Source organism: Mustela lutreola, chromosome 12, assembly GCF_030435805.1.
Source record: "Mustela lutreola isolate mMusLut2 chromosome 12, mMusLut2.pri, whole genome shotgun sequence".
NCBI lineage: Eukaryota > Metazoa > Chordata > Mammalia > Carnivora > Mustelidae > Mustela > Mustela lutreola.
This window is the reverse complement of record NC_081301.1, coordinates 75,370,244-75,391,055: the sequence shown is the minus strand read 5'-3', so window position 1 is coordinate 75,391,055 and position 20,812 is coordinate 75,370,244. Positions and strand designations below refer to the sequence as shown.

The window sequence follows — 20,812 nt, the reverse complement described above, 5'->3', positions numbered from 1 at the left end:
ATAACTTTGAAGTATGTAAACTACATCTAAATAAAGCTGTGTTTTTAAAATATTTTATTTGTTTAAGTCATCTTTACACCCAACATGGGACTCAAACTCATGACCCCAAGTTCAAGAGTCACATGCTCTACCAATTAAGCCAGCCAGGTGCCCCTAAATAAAGCTGTTTTTTAAAAAAATCTTCTAATAGCCTTACTCAAAATGGCAAAAAAACAAAAACAAACAAACAAACAAACAAAAAACCCACGAAATGTCTATCAACAGGAAAATAAACAAACACATTATGACATCATGGAATACAATTTAACAATGAAAAGGTACGCACAACAACATCAGTGAACCTTCAACATTCTGGGAGGGAAAGAGCCAGACCAAATAATAACATACTGTATGCTTTATTTCAAATAAAGAGGCTCTTGCCCTATCCTCCTTCCTGGTTTGTTATGCCAACCAAATAAGCATCTTTTTCTTGCTTATGCTGGATTGAGTAGGGTTTCTCTTACTTACAATAAAAGAGAGAGGGTTAATAAGTATACAAGACCAGTGCTCTAACCCCTGAGCTATGAAGCCAGGGTTAACAACACAAATAAGGGAAGTATAATCAAGACAAATAAGGGAAGGCGTGGGAACAAGAATGAGTTCAGGACATTGAAGAGTAGGAAACAGGTTGAGTTGCTTAGATAAAGCCAGATTTTAGGTGAAATTTTTAAAAACTATGTAGAATTTATTTGCTTTTAAATTTTAATGGGCTATTATTGCTGTTCTCCTGTGTTTCGGTAGTGTTAACTGTAGGGTTCAATTTTTAGCATCTAATATTTAATCACACATTGATCACTTATCATAATTTTAGAAACCAACAGAGTCAACTGTACTTTTCAGCTAATATAGTTAGGACCTAAAATGAATAAATTATTCATCCAAGCTCATATATCTAAGATAGACATGCAGGAAGCACTGTGCAACAAAAAGGAAATAGGGTATGGAGCCAGATAAGACCAGGTTTGTTCCCTATTCCCTCTCTCACCCAGTGCTTTTTATTTTTGATGTAATTTTTAAATACACAGACAGACTAGAAAACAAAATTTACATTGTGAAAAGCCTTTCTCCTATCCCAATAAGCCCTCCTTCCCCAACCCTTTGACAACCACTGTTACAACTTCTTGGGTACTCTTCTAGAGACAGTCTATTCGAGCATATTGAAGACTTGACCTTTAAGACTTTAAGACAGATGATGGCCACTAAAAAATTTAAAGCTACTAAATGGTACTAGAAGGACTGGGGCTGGGAAAGCAAGATAAGAGGGGAGCTAAAGAGAAGCCCTGCAGCACCAGTATTTAAAAAGGCAACATGTGAAAATTAAAAACACCTTTAAGGATCAAATAATGCTCCTCAAAAAGCATGATTCCTTAAGGCTTCTAAGAGGTATATACAAGCACCTATTTTTTATTTATTCTGCTTGTCTAGAATTCTTATGGGATGCTCTTGACTATACTGAAGAACGGATAGAGGAGTGGTGTAGCAGTGGCAACCAGCATTTCATGGTCATTTAAGGAAGAAAAATTAATTGTTCCCATCCTCTACTCCTACAAATGCCAATTTTCTAATCATTTCAAGGTGAGAAAGATTACAAAGAAAGCACTGAGATTAATAACGTCATCAAGATGGATGGAGAAAGAAAAAGGAGAATGATGAAATCAACCTGAGAACAAGTTTAGTCAGCAGTTAGAAGAATATACAGAAGTTCAAGTACTCCTCATCACCAAGCAATAAAGTAAAAAAAACCCTTTTCTCTTTTGAATTTTATCCAGTAAACACCTGACTTAAGAAGAAATGGATGAGATGCACACTGTTCTCAACAGAGGTTAGGAATTTTAAAGTTCCCATGGAGGGATGGAATCTCTTGGCATATGTAACAAATTACAGATGGAAAGAATAAGTCAATTATTGAGCATACATATAACAAAGACTTGTATATTTTTAGGAGTAGAAAGCAGATCTCATTTTAGACTTGAAATCAGACATTTTTCAGATTTATTTTTGAACTCTGAAAAAATTCTTCTAGATTCCTAGATTCATGGCATAAATGCTACAAAGCCTAAATATTCAAGTCCCAAGAAAGTGAGTAATAACTCTAATGAAATGGAATAGAAGTTTGGTATATTTTTAACAAGTATCAAGGAGAATGTGAATTACATGTTCTTGTGACCAATTTCTTAAAATAGTTAACATAGGAAATAAATTAGAATTAGATAGCATTTACAAAAGTAGAAAATGTCTTAATCATTAGAATTATTCAGAGTGAATTTTATTACATATCAAATTATTTATCAACAGAAGACAATCAGAACACAGCTCTAAAACTACAATGAAAGACAAAATATATGCTTTAACACCTATCTATGCTTGTTTAAATACAACACAGACTGAATACATTAAATACATGAGCTCCTGTCAGTTCGATTTTTTTTCCTCTTTCAAATCAGGAAAGAAGAAAAACCATGGCACAGTTTATAAAAATTATTTTTCCCTCCACAAACAGTTGCTGGCAGTCTCTTAGAAATAGGTGTACCATTTGAATATGCTTTCTTGTTTACACAAAGCTATCCTCCAAATAAGTCAATGGATTAAAAAAAATGGAATCAGTCCAAAAGTACATGTTTTTCACTTTCAAACATAAAATGAATACTCAGACTCTATTTGTGGTCATTTAAATTTTAATCTAAAAAATGGTGACAGTGGTTTTCAAATAAAAAGAATTTCCACCATCCATTTTAACATATTGATTTTGTGCTTCTGTTCATAGTTAAGGACTGTAATTTTAACATAGTGACAATTATTTAGATGTGGTTTTCTAGAGATGATTTCATTTCCCTAACCTGTCAAGTAAATACTTGAAACAGATTCAAAAATGGCCAAAAATCATACATGTATTATAAAGTAAAAACAAGAAACATCTCTGACCATTCAAAGAATCAACTGATGGAATTACTAACAAGAATACATATGTAACAGAACAGTGAAATTTTCAGATTAGTAGTCAAAATAACTCCCAACATTTTTTTATATCTTCCTCAATATTAGAAGATATTATAGTAGCTCCCAATTCTAAAAGGTTTGTAGGATCTGGTACTGGAGTCTTAAAAATAAAAGTGATCAATAGCCCTAGGAAGTTATGTGTAGGCTGCACTACCCTCTAATGGTGAATGTTAAAAGTAGTAAATGATCCATAGCTATAAACTACAGAATCACATCTTACCTCACAATTTCCATAATTCCAAAATATCCTGAGACATTGTTTCAGGATATCAGGATATTTTTAATAAAGACTGGAGTGTTACATCACTTTTCCCTAAAATTTTAAGCTTACATGTGTAACCTTTTGGTGTGGGTGGGTGTTTACACACTCACAAATTAGGGTACTAAAGCCAAATAATATTATACCTCCTTCATGTGAATAATATTTTTATTCTACTGTAACGTATTTTATAACTTTATAATGGCCAGATCAACATGACTGAATTCATCCACAACAAATCTATGGGCTATCCTTTATACGGCTAAGTCTCAAAAAAGACTTACGGCCAAATAGTGAAGTATTATTCTTAAAATCATCAAATGTTTTCTAGAATAAAGATAGTTACAATAACACTTACCTCAGTCTTTTTACTAATGGGATCTGTAAATGAAAAAAAATGATGAAAGTTCATTGAAGAAAATTACCATTAATATTTTATTAGTATTAATAATCATTAATACCCAATAGGTAAAAATATTTAAAGTAATTGAGAAGAATTTAAAAATCATAGTAAGGGGCGCCTGGGTGGCTCAGTGGGTTAAGCCGCTGCCTTCGGCTCAGGTCATGATCTCAGGGTCCTGGGATCGAGTCCCGCATCGGGCTCTCTGCTCAGCAGGGAGCCTGCTTCCTTCTCTCTCTCTCTCTGCCTGCCTCTCAGTGTACTTGTAATTTCTCTCTGTCAAATAAATAAATAAAATCTTTAAAAAAAAAAAAAAAAAAAAAAATAAAAAAATAAAAAAAAATAAAAATCATAGTAAGAGTTACAAAAGTCCCTTGGGGGTTGTCTAAGATATTGGATTTCCCTCTCTAGGTATAAGATGTTAAATTTCAACATATAATTACTAATTTGCTCAGCTTAGGGACCGTATCTTGTAACTCAGTTAAATGCCACCCATACCACAGAGTATTATTAAATTTTAAACATCTGAACTCCAAATAATTTGGTCTTTGGCTTCACATAATTTTGGGGGGACGAAAAGGGAATCAAATATGTCTAAGATGAAATCTCAAGGTAATACAACTGCAAAATTGTATAGAACACTACCTTTGTGGGGAAAAAAAAGCAGAATAGTATTTGTCATTTAAACCTCTTAAGTTTATTTTAAAAATATACATCATAGTGTTTTGATAATACTGTAAAAAAATCTTAAAAATTGATGTATATTTATAAAATGAATAAAAGAAAGAAGGTAATATGAAATATACCCAGATTAAGCAAATCATTGATTCTGTAACAACACAGCATTTCTGGAAAGGGATTACAGAATGATAAAACTAAGACAAGGGAATCCACACAGATTCAAGGTTGAAACTAAACTACACAGAGGGAGCAAGTGTTCTTACTTAAATTAGAGATGACTGGGATATCTAATATTTAACATTGCTTCTTGTACATAGAAGAAAATTTATATTCTCAAGGACTAACAATAATTTAATAGAATAGCAATCTTATGACTGAGAATTTAAAACAGCTCTCTAAACCATCTGTTGATCAGAATAGGATCTATAAGTATAATAAATGTCCAAATCACAGGTTTCAGCTCAAACTACAAAATCCTATTTATTCCTAATTTCCTCTTTATTCCTAACATCATAGCCATTCTTCTAGTGTGTTTTACTTAGCATACAACGTGATGCCAGAACCTGAGAATCACGACTGCTTTAACCATATCTTGAAATAGTCGTCTACCTTTCTTTTAACAGTACTATACTGATGTCCTTCTTATTCTAATAAATTTACATAGCACGTATAATCAAACATATGAGAAATGAAGTTTTTAAAAGCATTCTTTTCATGTTTCTGCCTAGTTTTTAATTATATTTTATATAAAATTTTTCTTGCCAAAATTGAAAACGCTAATATACATCTGACCGTTTTTTAACCTCAAATAAGAAACTTAGTAAGAGAGGCAGACTAGAGGAAAAACAATCCTGATCCTTAAACCAAAGCAACATAATGCTCTAAATTTATTCCTAATTTCACAGATAGGCTTGCTTCTGAAAAGAGTAAAGTATTTCACTGTGGGTTTTTTTTTTAATTATTGCTACAGTATTATTAATTCTCACAGAATAAATGCCCAGTGTATTAAGGCTAAATTCATATGAGTCAAATAGATCAATCTGTCAATGAACAAAGTTAATTTTGTCAGCAACTATTCTGACTGGCGTAAGCACAATGCTGTCCAAAAAAATTTTCTGTAAGGTATGTTCCATACCTGTGCTGTCTAATGTAGAAGCTACCAGCCACACGTAGCTGAGCATTTGAAATGTGGCTAATGTAACTAATGAATTTGTTTTTATTTTAGTTCATCTTAATTAATTTATATTTAAATTGCCACACATGAATAGTGGCTACCATATTTTACAGCACAGACAGGGTTTTCATGATTCCTCACATCAAAAACAATGTACTTTATGGTCTGTCTTCAAAAGTTTGGAGGATGGTGTAGTTTCCTTGTCTTCTCTGTTCAATAAAAAAAATACAAATGAGATTATAAAGTTACAAAATTTGCATTTTAATTTTCTAAGGTGTAGTTCCAGATAATTTGAAGAGGTTGACCAAAAATGGGTGAAATACTATTCTTGGTCTAGTGCAAGTCCATTTACTTTATAACGGCAATAATCATGTTTCAAGATGACTCAAAAACTACAATTTTTACTTTCAGTGAATTTTAGAAAATGGACAAATTCAGATACAAAAAGATAATTTGTACTGAAATTTTATGGGGATTTAATGACTGTTTTTAAAATACCCCCCCACATTCTTTCTTTCTAAACAGGTCTACATTTTTCACAATCTCAGTAACACATCACCAAAACAATTTTTACTTATTTTAAAAATTAGCAAGGAACTTAAAACTTAAGTATACAAACTTAAAATAGTCTCTCTAGCATAATAGATTTTGTACATAAATTACCTTCAGATTGAAAATCTTTTAGTGATACTGTGAGAGGTTTGTCTTTTCCCTGATGAGTCTTTCTTTTATCTTTTTTATTCATAACCTTTGACTGAGTTGAAGCATTTTCAGCATTTTCATACTCCTAAAAAGAATTACCAATGATAATTAAGCTTGGTTTACCACTGGTAAAAAATCAATATACCATTATAGGTAATATATTAAAGTTTTATTTTTTTTAAAGATAAACTGCAAATTTAAAAAATCAATACATGAAGCTAGCCAAATTGTATAAAAGGATAGTTCTTTTTTTTTTTTTTTTAAGAGAGAAAGCACACATGCCAGTGGGGAAGGGCAAAGGGAAAGGGAAAGAGAGGATCTTAAGCAGGTGCCACTCTCAACACAGAGTCCGATGCAAGGCTGGATCTCATGACCCTGAAACGATGACCTGAGCTGAAATCAAGAGTCAGACACTTAACTGACAGAACCACCCAGGCACCAGCCCCAGGGATAGCTCTTTTTTATTTATATACTCAATCTCTTGCCTCTTAAACATTAAAATAAAAACAAAAAGCTATACTTTGTGGCTTATGACTTCTCCTAGTTGCCACCTCTTCTTTATTTCAGGACCAAACTTAAGACAATCATTTATAGTCAATTTCCTTTCTCACCACCTCTGCCAAATCTGGCTCCCCCGGTTCTCTGCCACTAAAATTAAGGTCAACCTCCCCCACAATGCCAGATCCAAAGACGTTATTTTTTCAAACACCTCTTGGTTTTCTCAATACACTCTGAATACTCCTTAGTCTCCTTCACTGGCTTCTCATTTCCTAACTCTTCTCAACATTATTCCATTCTTAAGATATTCTTTTGCTTTATACCCATTGTTCCTTGAAGTTTAAAGTTCTACCTATACACTGATTTTTATATGTACAGACAACTCAGCTGCACTGTTCAGTAAGCACAGCCCAACTAAATATGTTCACCCTGCCTGCCCTCCTGGATCCTCCAGTAAGTACCTTGTTTAATGCCACCATCATCTATACAACTGTGTAGACTAGAAACCTAAGTCACCTGTGTCTGCTTCCTGCAGACTTTATATACAAATCAGTCACAAGCTCTTGTGGAGTTTATCTCCTAAAGATCTCTTATATCTGTTCTGTTCTCTTCAGCCCTTCTGTCATTTCCTTATCTTCTTTTGCTGGACACTGCAACACCCTCTAATTTTAGCCCCTCAATTCATCTTCACGGCTACAGCATAAGTTTCTAAAACGAAAACCTGAAATCAATCTAAAAATTAAAAATATTCAATAGTTCTCAGCCAACAGATTTATAAAGCCCAATCTCCTTAGCCTGGGGCATGAGATTCTTTATATCCTATCCTTCAGAAAGTGTCTTTAGCAACTTCAAATCAAAGATGCTATACTCTTCCCATGCACGTATCCTGTACGTATCCCTGACAATGCCTACTTTCTCTGGCCTACACTTGACCTTTTAATAAACCTAGTTAAGACTCCTCTTTAATAATCCTTCTCTAAAACCCATCCCCATCAAAGGCAAAGAAAAGTCTTCCATATTTCTGAATTCACACTGCACTGGGACCATGTCTTTATCTTTCTATGACGTGCTTTGCACATTTTGGCTATTCAAAAAAATATTTAGCAAATGAGTAATAGAACAGAAAACAAATATGCCATCACAGGGGTGCCTGGGTGGCTCATCAGGTTAAGCATCCAACTCTTAATTTCTGACACAGGTCCATAATCTCAGGGTCATGAGGCTCAGCCCCACATTGGGCTCCACACTCAGTGAGGAGTGTGCTTGAGATTCTTTCCCTCTGCTCCTCCTCTCCATGTGCACTCTCTATTCTAAAGTAAGCAAAGAAAAAAAGAAAAAAAGATGGGGTGCCTGGGTGGCTCAGTGGGTTAAGCCTCTGCCTTCGACTCAGGTCATGATCTCAGGGTCCTGGGATCGAGTCCCGCATCAGGCTCTCTACTTGGCAGGGAGCCTGCTTCCCCCTCTCTCTCTGCCTCCTTGTGGTCTCTGTCAAATAAATAAATAAAATATTTTTTAAAAAATGAAAGAAAATGCCATCCCAAACTTTAGTTCCTAAAAAAAAATGCACTGAAAGAATTATAGTTATTTTATTGGAATACTGACTTAAAATTCAATTACTACATTAATGCAATCACATCAAACTAACCACTGCATACAATAAGAGTTCCTCCCTTTTCTGAAAGTCATTAATGTCTGATAGAACCAATGCTTTTGGGTAACAGACCTATGACCATGCTAAGAAATCTGGCTGGGAGCATATTTTATCAGCACCATCTACATAAAGCAATATAGATCTAAAGATATAGTTAGTTCTTTTAGCTTTAGAATCTAGACATATATCTCATAACAATAAATTATGTGATAGTGCTCTATTTGATAAATTTTATCTCTGAATTAAGCAAGTCAGAAGAACTTTTTTTTATACTTTTCCAGTGTAACTTGAAAGTCCATTTTTTAAAAAGATTTTATTTATTTGATAGACAGAGATCACAAGTGGGCAGAGAAGGAGAAAGGGGGAAGCAGGCTCCCCGCTGAGCAGAGAGCCCAATGCGGGACTTGATCCTAGGACCCTAAGATCATGACCTGAGCCAAAGGCAGAAGCTTAACCTACTGAGCCACCCAGGCGCCCTGAAAGTCCATTTTAATAATTAAATAATACAAAAGCTCACTGTATTCATTTTTCTAATTGCCAGTTTTGTGTTTAAATGGGCAACTAACAATAAGGATCATAGTTACTCTTGATTATTCAGGATAACACGAATAGGGACACTGAAAATGAAATGAACACATATTATATACAAAGTCTTTCATCCTTTTCCCTTGAAATACAAATAAAAAGCAAAAGCACCTGCTATAAATTTTAATTCCTCTCTTCCCTTCATCTTAAGTGAAGGAGCTAGTGTAAAGGCCTTTAAGCATGACCAGGGTCACTTATGACTACAATCACAAACTGAATATATTTTACAGACCAAAACAATTTCCAATGCATATAAAGAACTAAAATGTCAAATTTAGTTAATGAGGGACGCCTGGGTGGCTCAGTTGGTTAAGCAGCTGCCTTCGGCTCAGGTCATGATCCCAGCGTCCTGGGATCGAGTCCCACATCGGGCTCCTTGCTCCGCAGGGAGCCTGCTTCTCCCTCTGCCTCTGCCTGCCACTCTGTCTGCCTGTGCTCGCTCTCACTCTCTCTCTTACAAATAAATAAATAAAATCTTTAAAAAAAAAATTTAGTTAATGAAAATAATAAATGCTCAATTTAAATATAGAAACTGGAAGCCAACACTACCTTTTACTTAAACATTCCTATAGTTTTGAGCTGTATAATGCACTTCAGCACACAGCCCAATATTACAGTTTAGATAAAATTCAGAGTTCACAAAGTCAAAACATCAGGAATGGCCTCCCATTTAATTATCAGGTTATCTCCGGCAGAGAGTCTCTTAGTGGATGCCCATGTACTTATACTTACTTGGATTTTTAAATCTACTTATTTCCTGTGTTTTAAAAAAAAATTTAAATAAATCATCTGCTATTAATTTCATTTCCCCTCTTCTCTTCATCTTGGGTGGATGAATTTAAGGAAATATTTCAAATCACCAAAGTTCAGTTTGTTGCCTCTCAAAATCTAGGGAATAGTCTTATTACAAAAAAATCTTGGAACACTGAAAATAATAAAATAAAATAAAGATGTTTAAAAAAATAAAAAATAAAAAGGCTCCAATCCACTGGGTATTGTACATAAACAATGAATCTTGGGGGGGGGGGGGACTGTAACAGGGCACCTGGGCAGTGCAGTCAGTTGAGCACCCAACTCTTGGTTTCCATGTGGGTCATGGTCTTGGTGTCATGGGATCAAGTCCCATGTTGGGCTCCATGCTCAGCACAGAGTCTGGTTGGGACTCTTTCTCCCTAGTGTCCTCCTCCCCACCCCTGCTCTCTCTCAAATAAATAGATACTTCTTTTTTTTAAAAGATTTTATTTATTTATTTGACAGATATCACAAGTAGGCAGAGAGAGAGGAGGAAAGCTGGCTCCCCACTCAAATCACGGGATCATAACCTGAGCTGAAGGCAGAGGCTTTAACCCACTAAGCCACCAACCACCTCTAAATAAATCTTTTAAAAAATTATTTTTAAAAAACTTCTTAATAATAATTTGTTACAGTGGTGAATTTTTAGGATAAACTTTAATGGAGAACTCTTATACAATCTTTAGAAAGGTTGGTCCTAACCTCTGAACACTTAAACTTCTAAAATATCTAAATTAATAAATGTGTAAATACCTTTTTGTGTTCTTCATATTCTAATTTACTTAGCAACAATGCCTTCTCAAGATCTGCTTCAAACATTTCAGATGTCAGCTAGAACAAAAAGAAAGTTTCACGATTATGCCACACTAGCCAAATAACCATGACAATATATACAGGAAAGGGAAACAAACACATTAAAAAACAATCTGGGTTCTCCAAATTTATCTGTCCACGCCAAAGTAGAGAACCTTGTAGTTTTCAGAAGATACAAAAGCAAACTTCCAATTTTGAGGTTTCTATTTCCCTATTCACTGTCAATGATATATTACACATCACATTATTTTTTTCTTTAGTAAAAAAAATTTTACAAAGAAATTGACACTATATTAGAGGTCAATGATGGTGTCCAGTTTAGGACACAGAAAATTATATTAGTGACCTCCACTCAAAAATGTAACTGAAAAATAATAAACATTATAAAACATACCATTCCCTTAGTATAAGTAATCCACAGAGGTACAGAAACTTTAAATAAGGTGACCAAATGTTCTGGTAGATCTCTGATGTTACAGAATAATTTATAGTGTGCCTTTCTACCTCCATCCTTTTATATGATTGTCCAAACTTTAAGGTCATCTAATACAATAAAAAATAATTCTTTAATTTGTGATCTTTTGGTTCCTCTTTCCCACTACTCAAAATCATCTTAATTTCTTACAATCTAGCTCCTACTATCAACTGATCAAATTACTCTCCAAAATTACGAGACAGAATCGCTATGGTAGCTGAATGAAATTTTGGTTTCTACCATTGGAGACAAGGTTATAACTGCAGCTGACTACAGGAGAGTTGCCACATGACAGGAGTAAACTTCCTAGATTTGTGTACATGGATGTGTCAACCTAACTAAATACTAAAGGCAAAAATTTAGTGGACATGTCTAGTGTTTGTCCAGAATCCCTTCCTTTTTTCCTGTGAATAGCTATACTTCACCCCAATGCCCTGTGATTCTAGTAGGACAGCCAACCACATAACCCTGTATACCACCCATCACCAAACCCACAAAAACATCCAAACTACCATCATCAAGGACAGGGTGGTGGCAAGGAATTCAACACTTTTTTGATGTACTAGGAATTAAATTTTGAGAACAAATACAAAGCAAGTGGTGTTTGATTATCTGATGTGACAGCCTCTATAAGTGAGCATACTAGTTCTACTGGTTCACATCTCTAAGCACTCCAGAATGTTTAAGCTTCCATCTCCCCCAAGGCACACTTTAGTTCTTAATTCAAATCGGTGAATCCTTTCAACAAATTACTTCAGCCAACAGTAATCGGAATTATTTCTATTGCTTAATGACAAAAAAATCTAAACTAAAACAGAAACTGACTCCAAAAAGGAATGATTTATTTCCAAGGAATAACTTAAAAATTAGAAAAATGTAAACACTGGATACCATGAACTAAAGTTTTGTTTTGTTTTTTTAAGATTTTATTTATTTACTTGACAGAGGGAGATCACAAGTAGGCAGAGAGGCAGGCAGAAAGCGAGGGGGAAGCAGGCTCCCCGCTGAGCAGACAGCCCAGTGCGGGGCTCGATCCCAGGACCCCGGAATCATGACCTGAGCCGAAGGCAGAGGCTTTAACCCACTGAGCCACCCAGGTGCACCTGAACTAAAGTTTTTATTCCTAAATTATCTCTTTGAAAGCATCTCATCTAAACCTACACTAAGACAACAAAAAGAAAGGGGAAAGATTACATTTATCACAGAAAAAACTAATCTAACTCAGAGAAAAATGCAATTCGAATTAAAATGGTAAATAAGGCTATACAGCACTAGAAAATATGGTTAAACCCAGAGTAAACTGTACGTATTTCTATAAAACTAAAATGAATTGAAGAATTAACCCAAGTTAGTAATCATCAAGAAAAAGTAATAACCTTCCAAATATTTATAATACAAGAGATATTCAAAAACAGTATGTTATAAAGTAAAAAAGAATTGGATTCATCTTAGCATTATACAAAAAATTTTACATCAGGGGTGCCTGAGTGGTGCAGTCCACTGAGCATCAGACTCTTGGGTTTCAGCTCAGGTTGTGATCTCAGGGTCATGGCACTGGGCCCTCATCAGACTCCACAATCAGCGCAGAGTCTGCTTAGGATTCTCTCCCTTTCCCTCAGGTCCTCCCCCCACCCCTGCACACTCTCTCTCTAAATAAATAAATCTTTAAAAAAAAGTAAAGTTGACATTAATTTCTCCTAAACTTAAAGCAAACAGAGTATAAAATATTTCTTTGTAAGTAAAGTCAAGAAGTCATCCCAACACAGATAAAGTAACAAAACTATTTGTTTATTCTGATCAAAGCCAGTTCAATTTACCACTGAACTTTTAATCCATATTAATGACATTTTACATTTATAGAAAGGGAATTTAATATTATTTCCAATATGTTAGATATTCTGACTGATATTCCAAAAATTAGTTAATAAGCAGGAGAACAGATTAAAGAGTTGGGAGTCAACTAGAAGATATCAGTATTCTTTTTCCTATTAACTCAGGAACTTAAATATTAAAGTAGCTGATTGTAATAGCATGAAAAAAACTGAATGAAACTTTTAAAGTGAAAAGTCTCCTTAACATTTGGTTCCAAATGCAGCAGTTCAGAGCTTTTAATTTTTAACACAAACTAGTATACAAGGAAACACAAGTAGGCAAAAATGATTTAAGTTTCAATTAAATCTTTAAAAGCTAGAACAAATTTTCCAAAAATGTCCATATGATCAATCAACTAATAAGATAACAGACAACCTTCTACATGCCTTGCTTGTAGGGCTTTAAAGCAACTTCTGCCCTCAAAGAGTTTCTGCTCCAGTTGTGGACAGAACACTAACACATATGAAGCACAGGAAATAGAATAAAATATTGAAAATGCTACAAAAGTGGAGGAAAAAAACATACATGACAAATAAAATTCAGAGAGGCATACAGAAAATACACTGTTTATCCATAAATGGTAGATATAATTTGGAGAGGTAGAAAAAGGAATAGAAGAATTTCAGAAGAGCCAAATGATACTATTATTAAAAATATGATATTAAAAATAGATGCATTATGGGATACACCAAAGAAAGGGGATACCTGATAAAGTGTGAATTCAACAGAGAGAAATGTAGACAAAACCTAGGCTTTGGGAGAACACTTAGGTAGATCATTTAAATTCCAATTCCATGTATGTTAACTGACCTTGGGCAAATTACATGATTTCTATAAATATGAGTTTCTTCATATATAAAAAGGAAATAGAAATATCAATGTACAGGGCAGTTTTAAAGATTTAAAGCTATTAATACATGTTAAGTGCCTAACCCAGTGCCTGCCTGTCACAAGACGCACATACAGTACATTGGAATTCCCCTCCTCTACAATGGAGAATAGTGGAAAATGAGGTTGCTTAGGTAGGGCAGAATTAGACTCTGGCACTCCCTAAAAAGTAGGGACTCAGGACAGATGAAAGAGAATTGCTGATGAAAGTAATTTTAAAGAATTAAACTGGAACATCAGAAAAACAAAGGCTTAGAATCATGTGTTTGGCTAAGCATCTGTAATCTCAGCATACAGAAACTTGAACCAGAACACAAAAGTGCAGAAAATAAAGAAAGCTATATCCTAGAAAAGAATGACCAAGTTTTAGAACACTGACTGAATATGAAATATGAAAAAAGAATCAAAGATAAGATTTGTGATCCTAGATAAGAAAATGATAGCACAACACAAAACAATAAGAGAAAACATGATTCTAAATTCTCTAAACATATCTCACAGTGTTAATCATAAGACTACTATAAATATAGTTGTCAACCTAATTCATCAGTACATGTACAGACAGAATTGAGAGGGGGGACAGTCTGAGCCTAAAAGACAAATACCAGGGCAAGAAAATGCAAAACCACCATGATTTTTTAAAAAGTATCTTCTATTAAGTCTGCAGATTGAGATTTCCGCAGCACTTGCGGGGAGGAGGAAAGGAAGACAAAGAAGAAATAGTAGGCACTGCAATGCCTACAAGACTGAAGAAGAGAAGTGCCCAAGAAGGAGCACTTCAGATCCTTCTTCAGTTGGCTTCCTTCATTGCCTACTCCCACTCCCCATCTAGCAGTAAAACATGTTTTTTCTATTTAAACAAACCTATAGCTCAAGGGCTTATGATCAGTTAATATGAAGAACCAATGAAAAATGGGAAGGCCAGCAAGTCTTTTGGAACTAGATCTAAAAAAATTAATTTGTAAGTCTAAGTTCCATAACAATTTTACCCATTTTACATCCAAGCAAAACAAATTCCAAATGAAGAGTTACTCCTCATTTCCCACAGGCATCATGGGAACAGGATTTTGTAACACAACACAGACACCATTCTGAAGACAATCTAATGCATACAGCCAATTGCTTCTTTAGCCACAACAGCAGCACTGCCCTGTGGTCCTCTAACTCCATTAGCTTCAGAGTGTGGACCACATATCTTTCACTAATTGAGAAGGCAGAATTATTTTCCCAAAAATCTTCTAATATTCTTATTGAACATTACAATTTTTTTTTAAAGATTTTATTTATTTATTTGACAGAGAGATCACAAGTAGGCAGAGAGGCAGGCAGAGAGAGAGAGAGGAGGAAGCAGGCTCCCTGCTGAGCAGAGAGCCCGATGCGGGACTCGATCCCAGGACCCTGAGATCATGACCTGAGCCGAAGGCAGTGGCTTAACCCACTGAGCCACCCAGGCGCCCTTGAACATTACAATTTTAAAGGCTGTCAACATTCTACAAAAACTGGATCTGCGTGTACACACTAATTATTAGGTTCAGCTTATTTTGATAAAGTATCTTCATGTCTTCTAAGTGTTGTTCACATTTTTTAAATCTGCATATTTGTTGTATGCTTTATTACGCCACCCAAGTAACAAAAATGGTTTAATGATTTACTGAAGGATTAAAAGTAGGAAGGAAAACAGAACTGTAAATAATGCTACTTATAGAAACACCATGAATTGTTAAGTGAACAGAACTCTAACACAGTGAATATAGAACATAAATCTGTATGTGTCAGACTATACATTATAAGTAGAAATTTATGATAGTGAGCATTTGAAATTATGATAGTGAGCATTTGAAATTTTGATTTATTGAGTCAATATATTTGTTCCTAGCTGCCTGCTATGAAACATGGTCAGACCAGTGGCCTGAAGACACCATATTTTTGTTTCACTTTCGAAGCACAATAACTTGTATAAGTCTTTCCAGAACAAGCACCACATAATGCTTTTTCCAGAACAAAGGTGATGAACTTTTTTGCTAAAGAAAGAGCCAAAAAATACAGAGGATTTATGAACTTGCACTCCTTATAGGGAAACAAGCACAAGTTAAAAAATTGCCAAGGGACTTCTTATACCAGCCATGAGGTTAATGACAAATATCACAAATCACAAACAAACAAAAAACATAACAAGCTATTGGCAAAACACCTTTATCAGATGGACCGGAGGTTTCACTGTACAAGAACAATTACGATTGTGCACATGCTAGCTGATACTTCACTTTAGAGCTGGACAAAACCAGTTTCAATAGGATATTGAATCAATAAGAGGAAGAAATATACAATGATACTTTATCAGTTTATCACTAAAAAATCCGTGAGTAGAAATTTTTCTATTCAGTTAATTTGCTTTTGAGCCATGATGCGGACTTAACATAAAGTACACCAGAATCAGCAATACCAATGTATCATGAATAAAGGAAAACAACATCTACACAGAGGTTTATTCCCAGGCAACAGATACTGGTGAAGAGGACATTTCTTGATCTTAATTGATTTTTTTTAAAGATTTATTTATTTGACAGAGATCACAAGTAGGGAGAGAGGCAGGCGGAGAGAGAGATTGGAGGAAGCAGGCTCCCTGCTGAGCAGAGAACCTGACATGGGGCTTGATCCCACGACCCTGGGATCATGACCTAAGCCAAAGACACTTTAACCCACTGAGCCACTCAGGTGTCAGATGTCCCTTAACTGAGTATTAAAAGAAGAAGCAAAAATTATAAATATAACTAAATCAAAGCCACGAACTATTCATCTTTTTAAAAAATGGCTTTACTGAGATATAATTGACGTATTTCATATATCACATAAAATTCACCCATTTCAAGTGTGAAGCAAGTACCACTTTTGATGCATACAACTCTGCAAAGAAAAAGGAAATATAAGACTATCTTTCCATGCTGAAGTACACTGGGACACATACAAGTCTGTGAGAGGGAAAATGAGATAGAAACAGTTCTTTAAACACTAATAGTGCTTTAAAGATTATCTCTACAATTTCCAGCAGTTTCATAGCATACCTCAGCAAAACACACAGTATCCTGAATAGCCTGAATCTATCCTTTCAGGGTTAATGTGTCACAATTTTTTTTTTAATTTTTTTAAAAGATTTTATTTATTTATTTGACAGAGAGAGATCACAAGTAGGCAGAGAGGCAGGCAGAGAGAGAGAGAGGAGGAAGCAGACTTCCTGCTGAGCAGAGAGCCCGACGCGGGACTCGATCCCAGGACCCTGAGATCATGACCTGAGCCGAAGGCAGCGGCTTAACCCACTGAGCCACCCAGGCGCCCGTCACAATTTTTAATGTTAAGGAAAACATAAAAATTAAGATCAAAATGTGGTCCAGGCAGTTGGTCTACATTGGTCTTTTAATGAGTAAATTCAACTATTTACATTTATTAAATGAAATGTCTATTATTGTTTTTATACCTTATTTCAAAGGCTTCCTTGCATATTCCTGGGCTTTGTCACTTTGCTTATCTGGACGAGGTTTAGCTTTTTTTCTTCAACTGACTTTAAGCTCATAGAATGAAAAATTGTTCTCTTTAAAATATAAAAAAAAGGGCGCCTGGGTGGCTCAGTGGGTTAAGCCGCTGCCTTTGGCTCAGGTCATGATCTCAGGGTCCTGGGATCGAGTCCCGCATCGGGCTCTCTGCTCAGCAGGGAGCCTGCTTCCCCCTCTCTCTCTCTGCCTGCCTCTCCATCTACTTGTGATTTCTCTCTGTCAAATAAATAAAATAAAATCTTTAAAAAATAAAAATAAAAAAATAAAATAAAATATATAAAAAAAATCACACTTGGAACTATCAATCTTGTACCCATTTTGAAAAATTTTAAATATCCACTGGCTTCTCCAACCAATTTCCTTCCTAATTTTCGTATTCACTTTAGACAAATTTTTCACGTGAGTCGATTTCTCTTTAACAAGCATTTACAATCATAACTTAGAGTTAATTCTGCACTAAATTGGTTTCAATGCTTGCCACTGGTGTTTTCCAATTGTTGTGCTCTTTATTTAGATTTGCCTTTTAATTGGCAGGAGCATATTTCAGAAGAGTTTGCAGAAAGGATACTGGCAGTATGCCTCCTTAGCCCTTTCATATCTAGAAATGTATTTCTTTAGCCTTCACAAAAATGACACCTTGGCCAGATATGGAACTTTTGGTCCTAGCATTTCAATTCTGGCATTTAAAGTAGCCAGCCTGATTTTTCATCTTGTTTTCTCCCATGTGTAGGTATATATACATACAGAGTATATATATGTATGTATACACACATATATACACACACATATGTACACACATATATATATATACACAGAATACTATTTTTTCTCTCATTCTTGAAATTAGAATCTTTTTAAAAGTCTTTTTTAAAGTTTTCCCAAAAAAGTCTTTTAAAAAGGCTTAAATTCTTTCAAGCTCAGACTGGAGAACTTTACTTAGCTTAGGAAAATTTCTATCAGTATTATCTTTGTTTTTTTTTAATTATTTATTTTTAGTTTATTAACATATAATGTATTATTCGTTCCAGGGATACAGGTCTGTGACTCGTCAGTCTTAACACAATTCACAGCACTCCATATCCATAGCACAATCCATAGCACATACCCTCCCCAATGTCCATCACCCAGTATCAATATTATCTTTAATGACTGCCTCTATTCTGATTGTTGTGGGGACACTAATTATGCCTCTGTTGGATTTCACTTCTGTGTTCCAATCTATCATGCTGATTATATTGGCAAAATATAGCTCAAATTTCCTCCATACAACTGACTCAATCTTCTTCAGTGTATAGTCTGTTCTAATGAATGTTCTAATGAAACTTTTAATTCTGCTATGATTTTATTTCCCTAATTTTTTATTTCACCCACTTCCCTCCCTTTCAATTTCTCTTGTCCACTTTTCATCTCAGTCTATCACCTCACCTTGCTTTATAACATTACTAACCTCCTTGACTTTTACAAGATGTTCTAGCCCCTGGGTTTTTATTAAGGCAAAAGAACAGGTAGTGTCTACAATCAACTTTCGCTTCCTGTAATAAATTTTTTTCAAAGTATACTTTCACTTTGGACACTAAGTACAATGTTCTTTTCCTTTCGTGGGGCACAAACTGCTTCAGTTGATGTGAGATCAACTAAGATCCAGTGTTTGCTTACATGGAGAAGGAATGGATGCTTCATTACTGTCCACCTAGCTGCTATTTAACACCAACTCTCAGATTTTATGCTCAAGCTTAAATGATGTCAACTTACCTTATTGCCTTGATGATTTAAGAGTAGGAAAGTTTGTCTTAGTAAAATTTCTCTTTTGTGTTTGAAATAAGTAGTCACATAACAAACAAGCTTTCTATAGCCATCTCTCTGTCTTATCTCCCTCAATACTGTAATTTCTCATTGTGTTATTCCTTTACTGTGTCAGGGAGAACACCCACCATACTATGTGCTTTCTGCCTAGTCTAGTCACTCCCTGGTTCCTACTTTTAAAATCTGTTATGCCACATAGTAAAATAGATTCCAAATGGTTTACTATCCATCTGTTCCAAAGCCTGCCCTTACCTATTCTTTACTTACCAATATAATTATCTGAGGATCTACTCTATCTCCCAAGACCTTGATTATTTTCCTGCAAGTGAGAATTCCAAATATGGTATCAGGTTTTCCTAAGTGACCCATCAAGAGTATACCCAGCAGAAATCCTCTGAAGTTCCTGAGCCTGGGATAACATTCTTGTACAGGGTAAGAGCCAAGTCAACTATTTCCTTTTCATAATTACCTGGTCATTTTGGCAGCATTCAGAGGGGGCAGGAAGAAGGGCAATCAAATATCTGTGCTCAAGTTCCCACATTACATGAAATTTATTTTGGTGCAAATTTGAGTAGTTTTCCTTCATTAATTTTCCAGTGCCCAAAGTGAGAGAAATTCTCTCTGGTGAAGATACTGGTCAATTCTATTACTGTCTAAACAAGTAGATCATTACATTTATACTTATAAACCGGAAGAATCTGTCATAATGAATGCTACAGAAGGAAAAAAGAAATAATCAAATAAAAACTAGAGGTTCTGGGTGCCTGGTGGCTCAGTGGGTTTAGCCGCTGCCTTCGGCTCAGGTCATGATCCCCGGGTCCTGGGATCAAGTCCCGCATCGAGCTCTCTGCTCAGCAGGGATCCTGCTTCCCTCTCTCTCTGCCTGCCTCTCTGTCTACTTGTGATCTCTCTCTCTGTCAAATAAATAAATAAATAAAATCTTTAAAAAAAAAAACTAGAGGTTTTAACACAAGATGATTTATCCAGTATACCACTGTATGGAAATATCTTTTAAGCAGCATTTTTGCACAGGTCTCGTGTAATAATTGACACTATTGATGATGCACCTAAGGCATTACAAAACCCTAACAAAAATGTTATAACTAATATAGTTTTTGTCTTAAGAGTGCAGTTTAGTATGTTCTAATTCTTTCAAAACTGGTAACCAAAGCATGATGGGTATAGTACTCTACTAAACCAAACATCTGTTAGAACAATACCTATTCCCAACATATCAACTGCCAGTTTCACAGGTAAGCAAATAAATTACTATTCATTTCCCATACATACAGCATCTCCTAGAGTACATTCCAGGGTTAGTATGTTATTTTCCTGAACAGCACACACACCAGAACTGATTGATCTTAAAAATCATCTATTTTGTTTTGTTATTAATAATATTTATTTAACAGAAGCACAATGTGTCATGTAAATAGGTTAAAGAAACTAACAAATGCCATAAACTATTGTACATCAAAGTTGAAAACAAGGGGGCGGCCTCGGTGGTTCAGCAGCTTAAACATCTGTCTTTATGATCCCAGGGTCCAGGGATAAAGCCCTGCATCGGGCTCCCTGCTCAGCGGGGAGTTTCCTTCTCCCTCTCCCTCTGCTCCTCTCCTCTGCTCATGCTTTCTT

The 20,812-nt window shown here is 35.1% G+C and overlaps 1 protein-coding gene across 4 annotated transcripts in view; it reads right to left on the bottom strand.

The window, feature by feature from the left end:
• GKAP1 (G kinase anchoring protein 1) overlaps nucleotides 1-20,812 on the bottom strand; it is an 85,270-nt gene that overhangs the window by 50,186 nt on the left and 14,272 nt on the right. For all 4 annotated transcript variants that reach the window (XM_059141212.1, XM_059141209.1, XM_059141213.1 and 1 more), the window contains exons 5-7: nucleotides 10,532-10,609; nucleotides 6,214-6,337; nucleotides 3,654-3,676 (exon numbers count right to left, since the gene is read on the bottom strand). In XM_059141212.1, coding sequence (XP_058997195.1) covers nucleotides 3,654-3,676; nucleotides 6,214-6,337; nucleotides 10,532-10,609 — 225 coding nt within the window. The remainder of the gene's footprint in view (nucleotides 1-3,653; nucleotides 3,677-6,213; nucleotides 6,338-10,531; nucleotides 10,610-20,812) is intronic.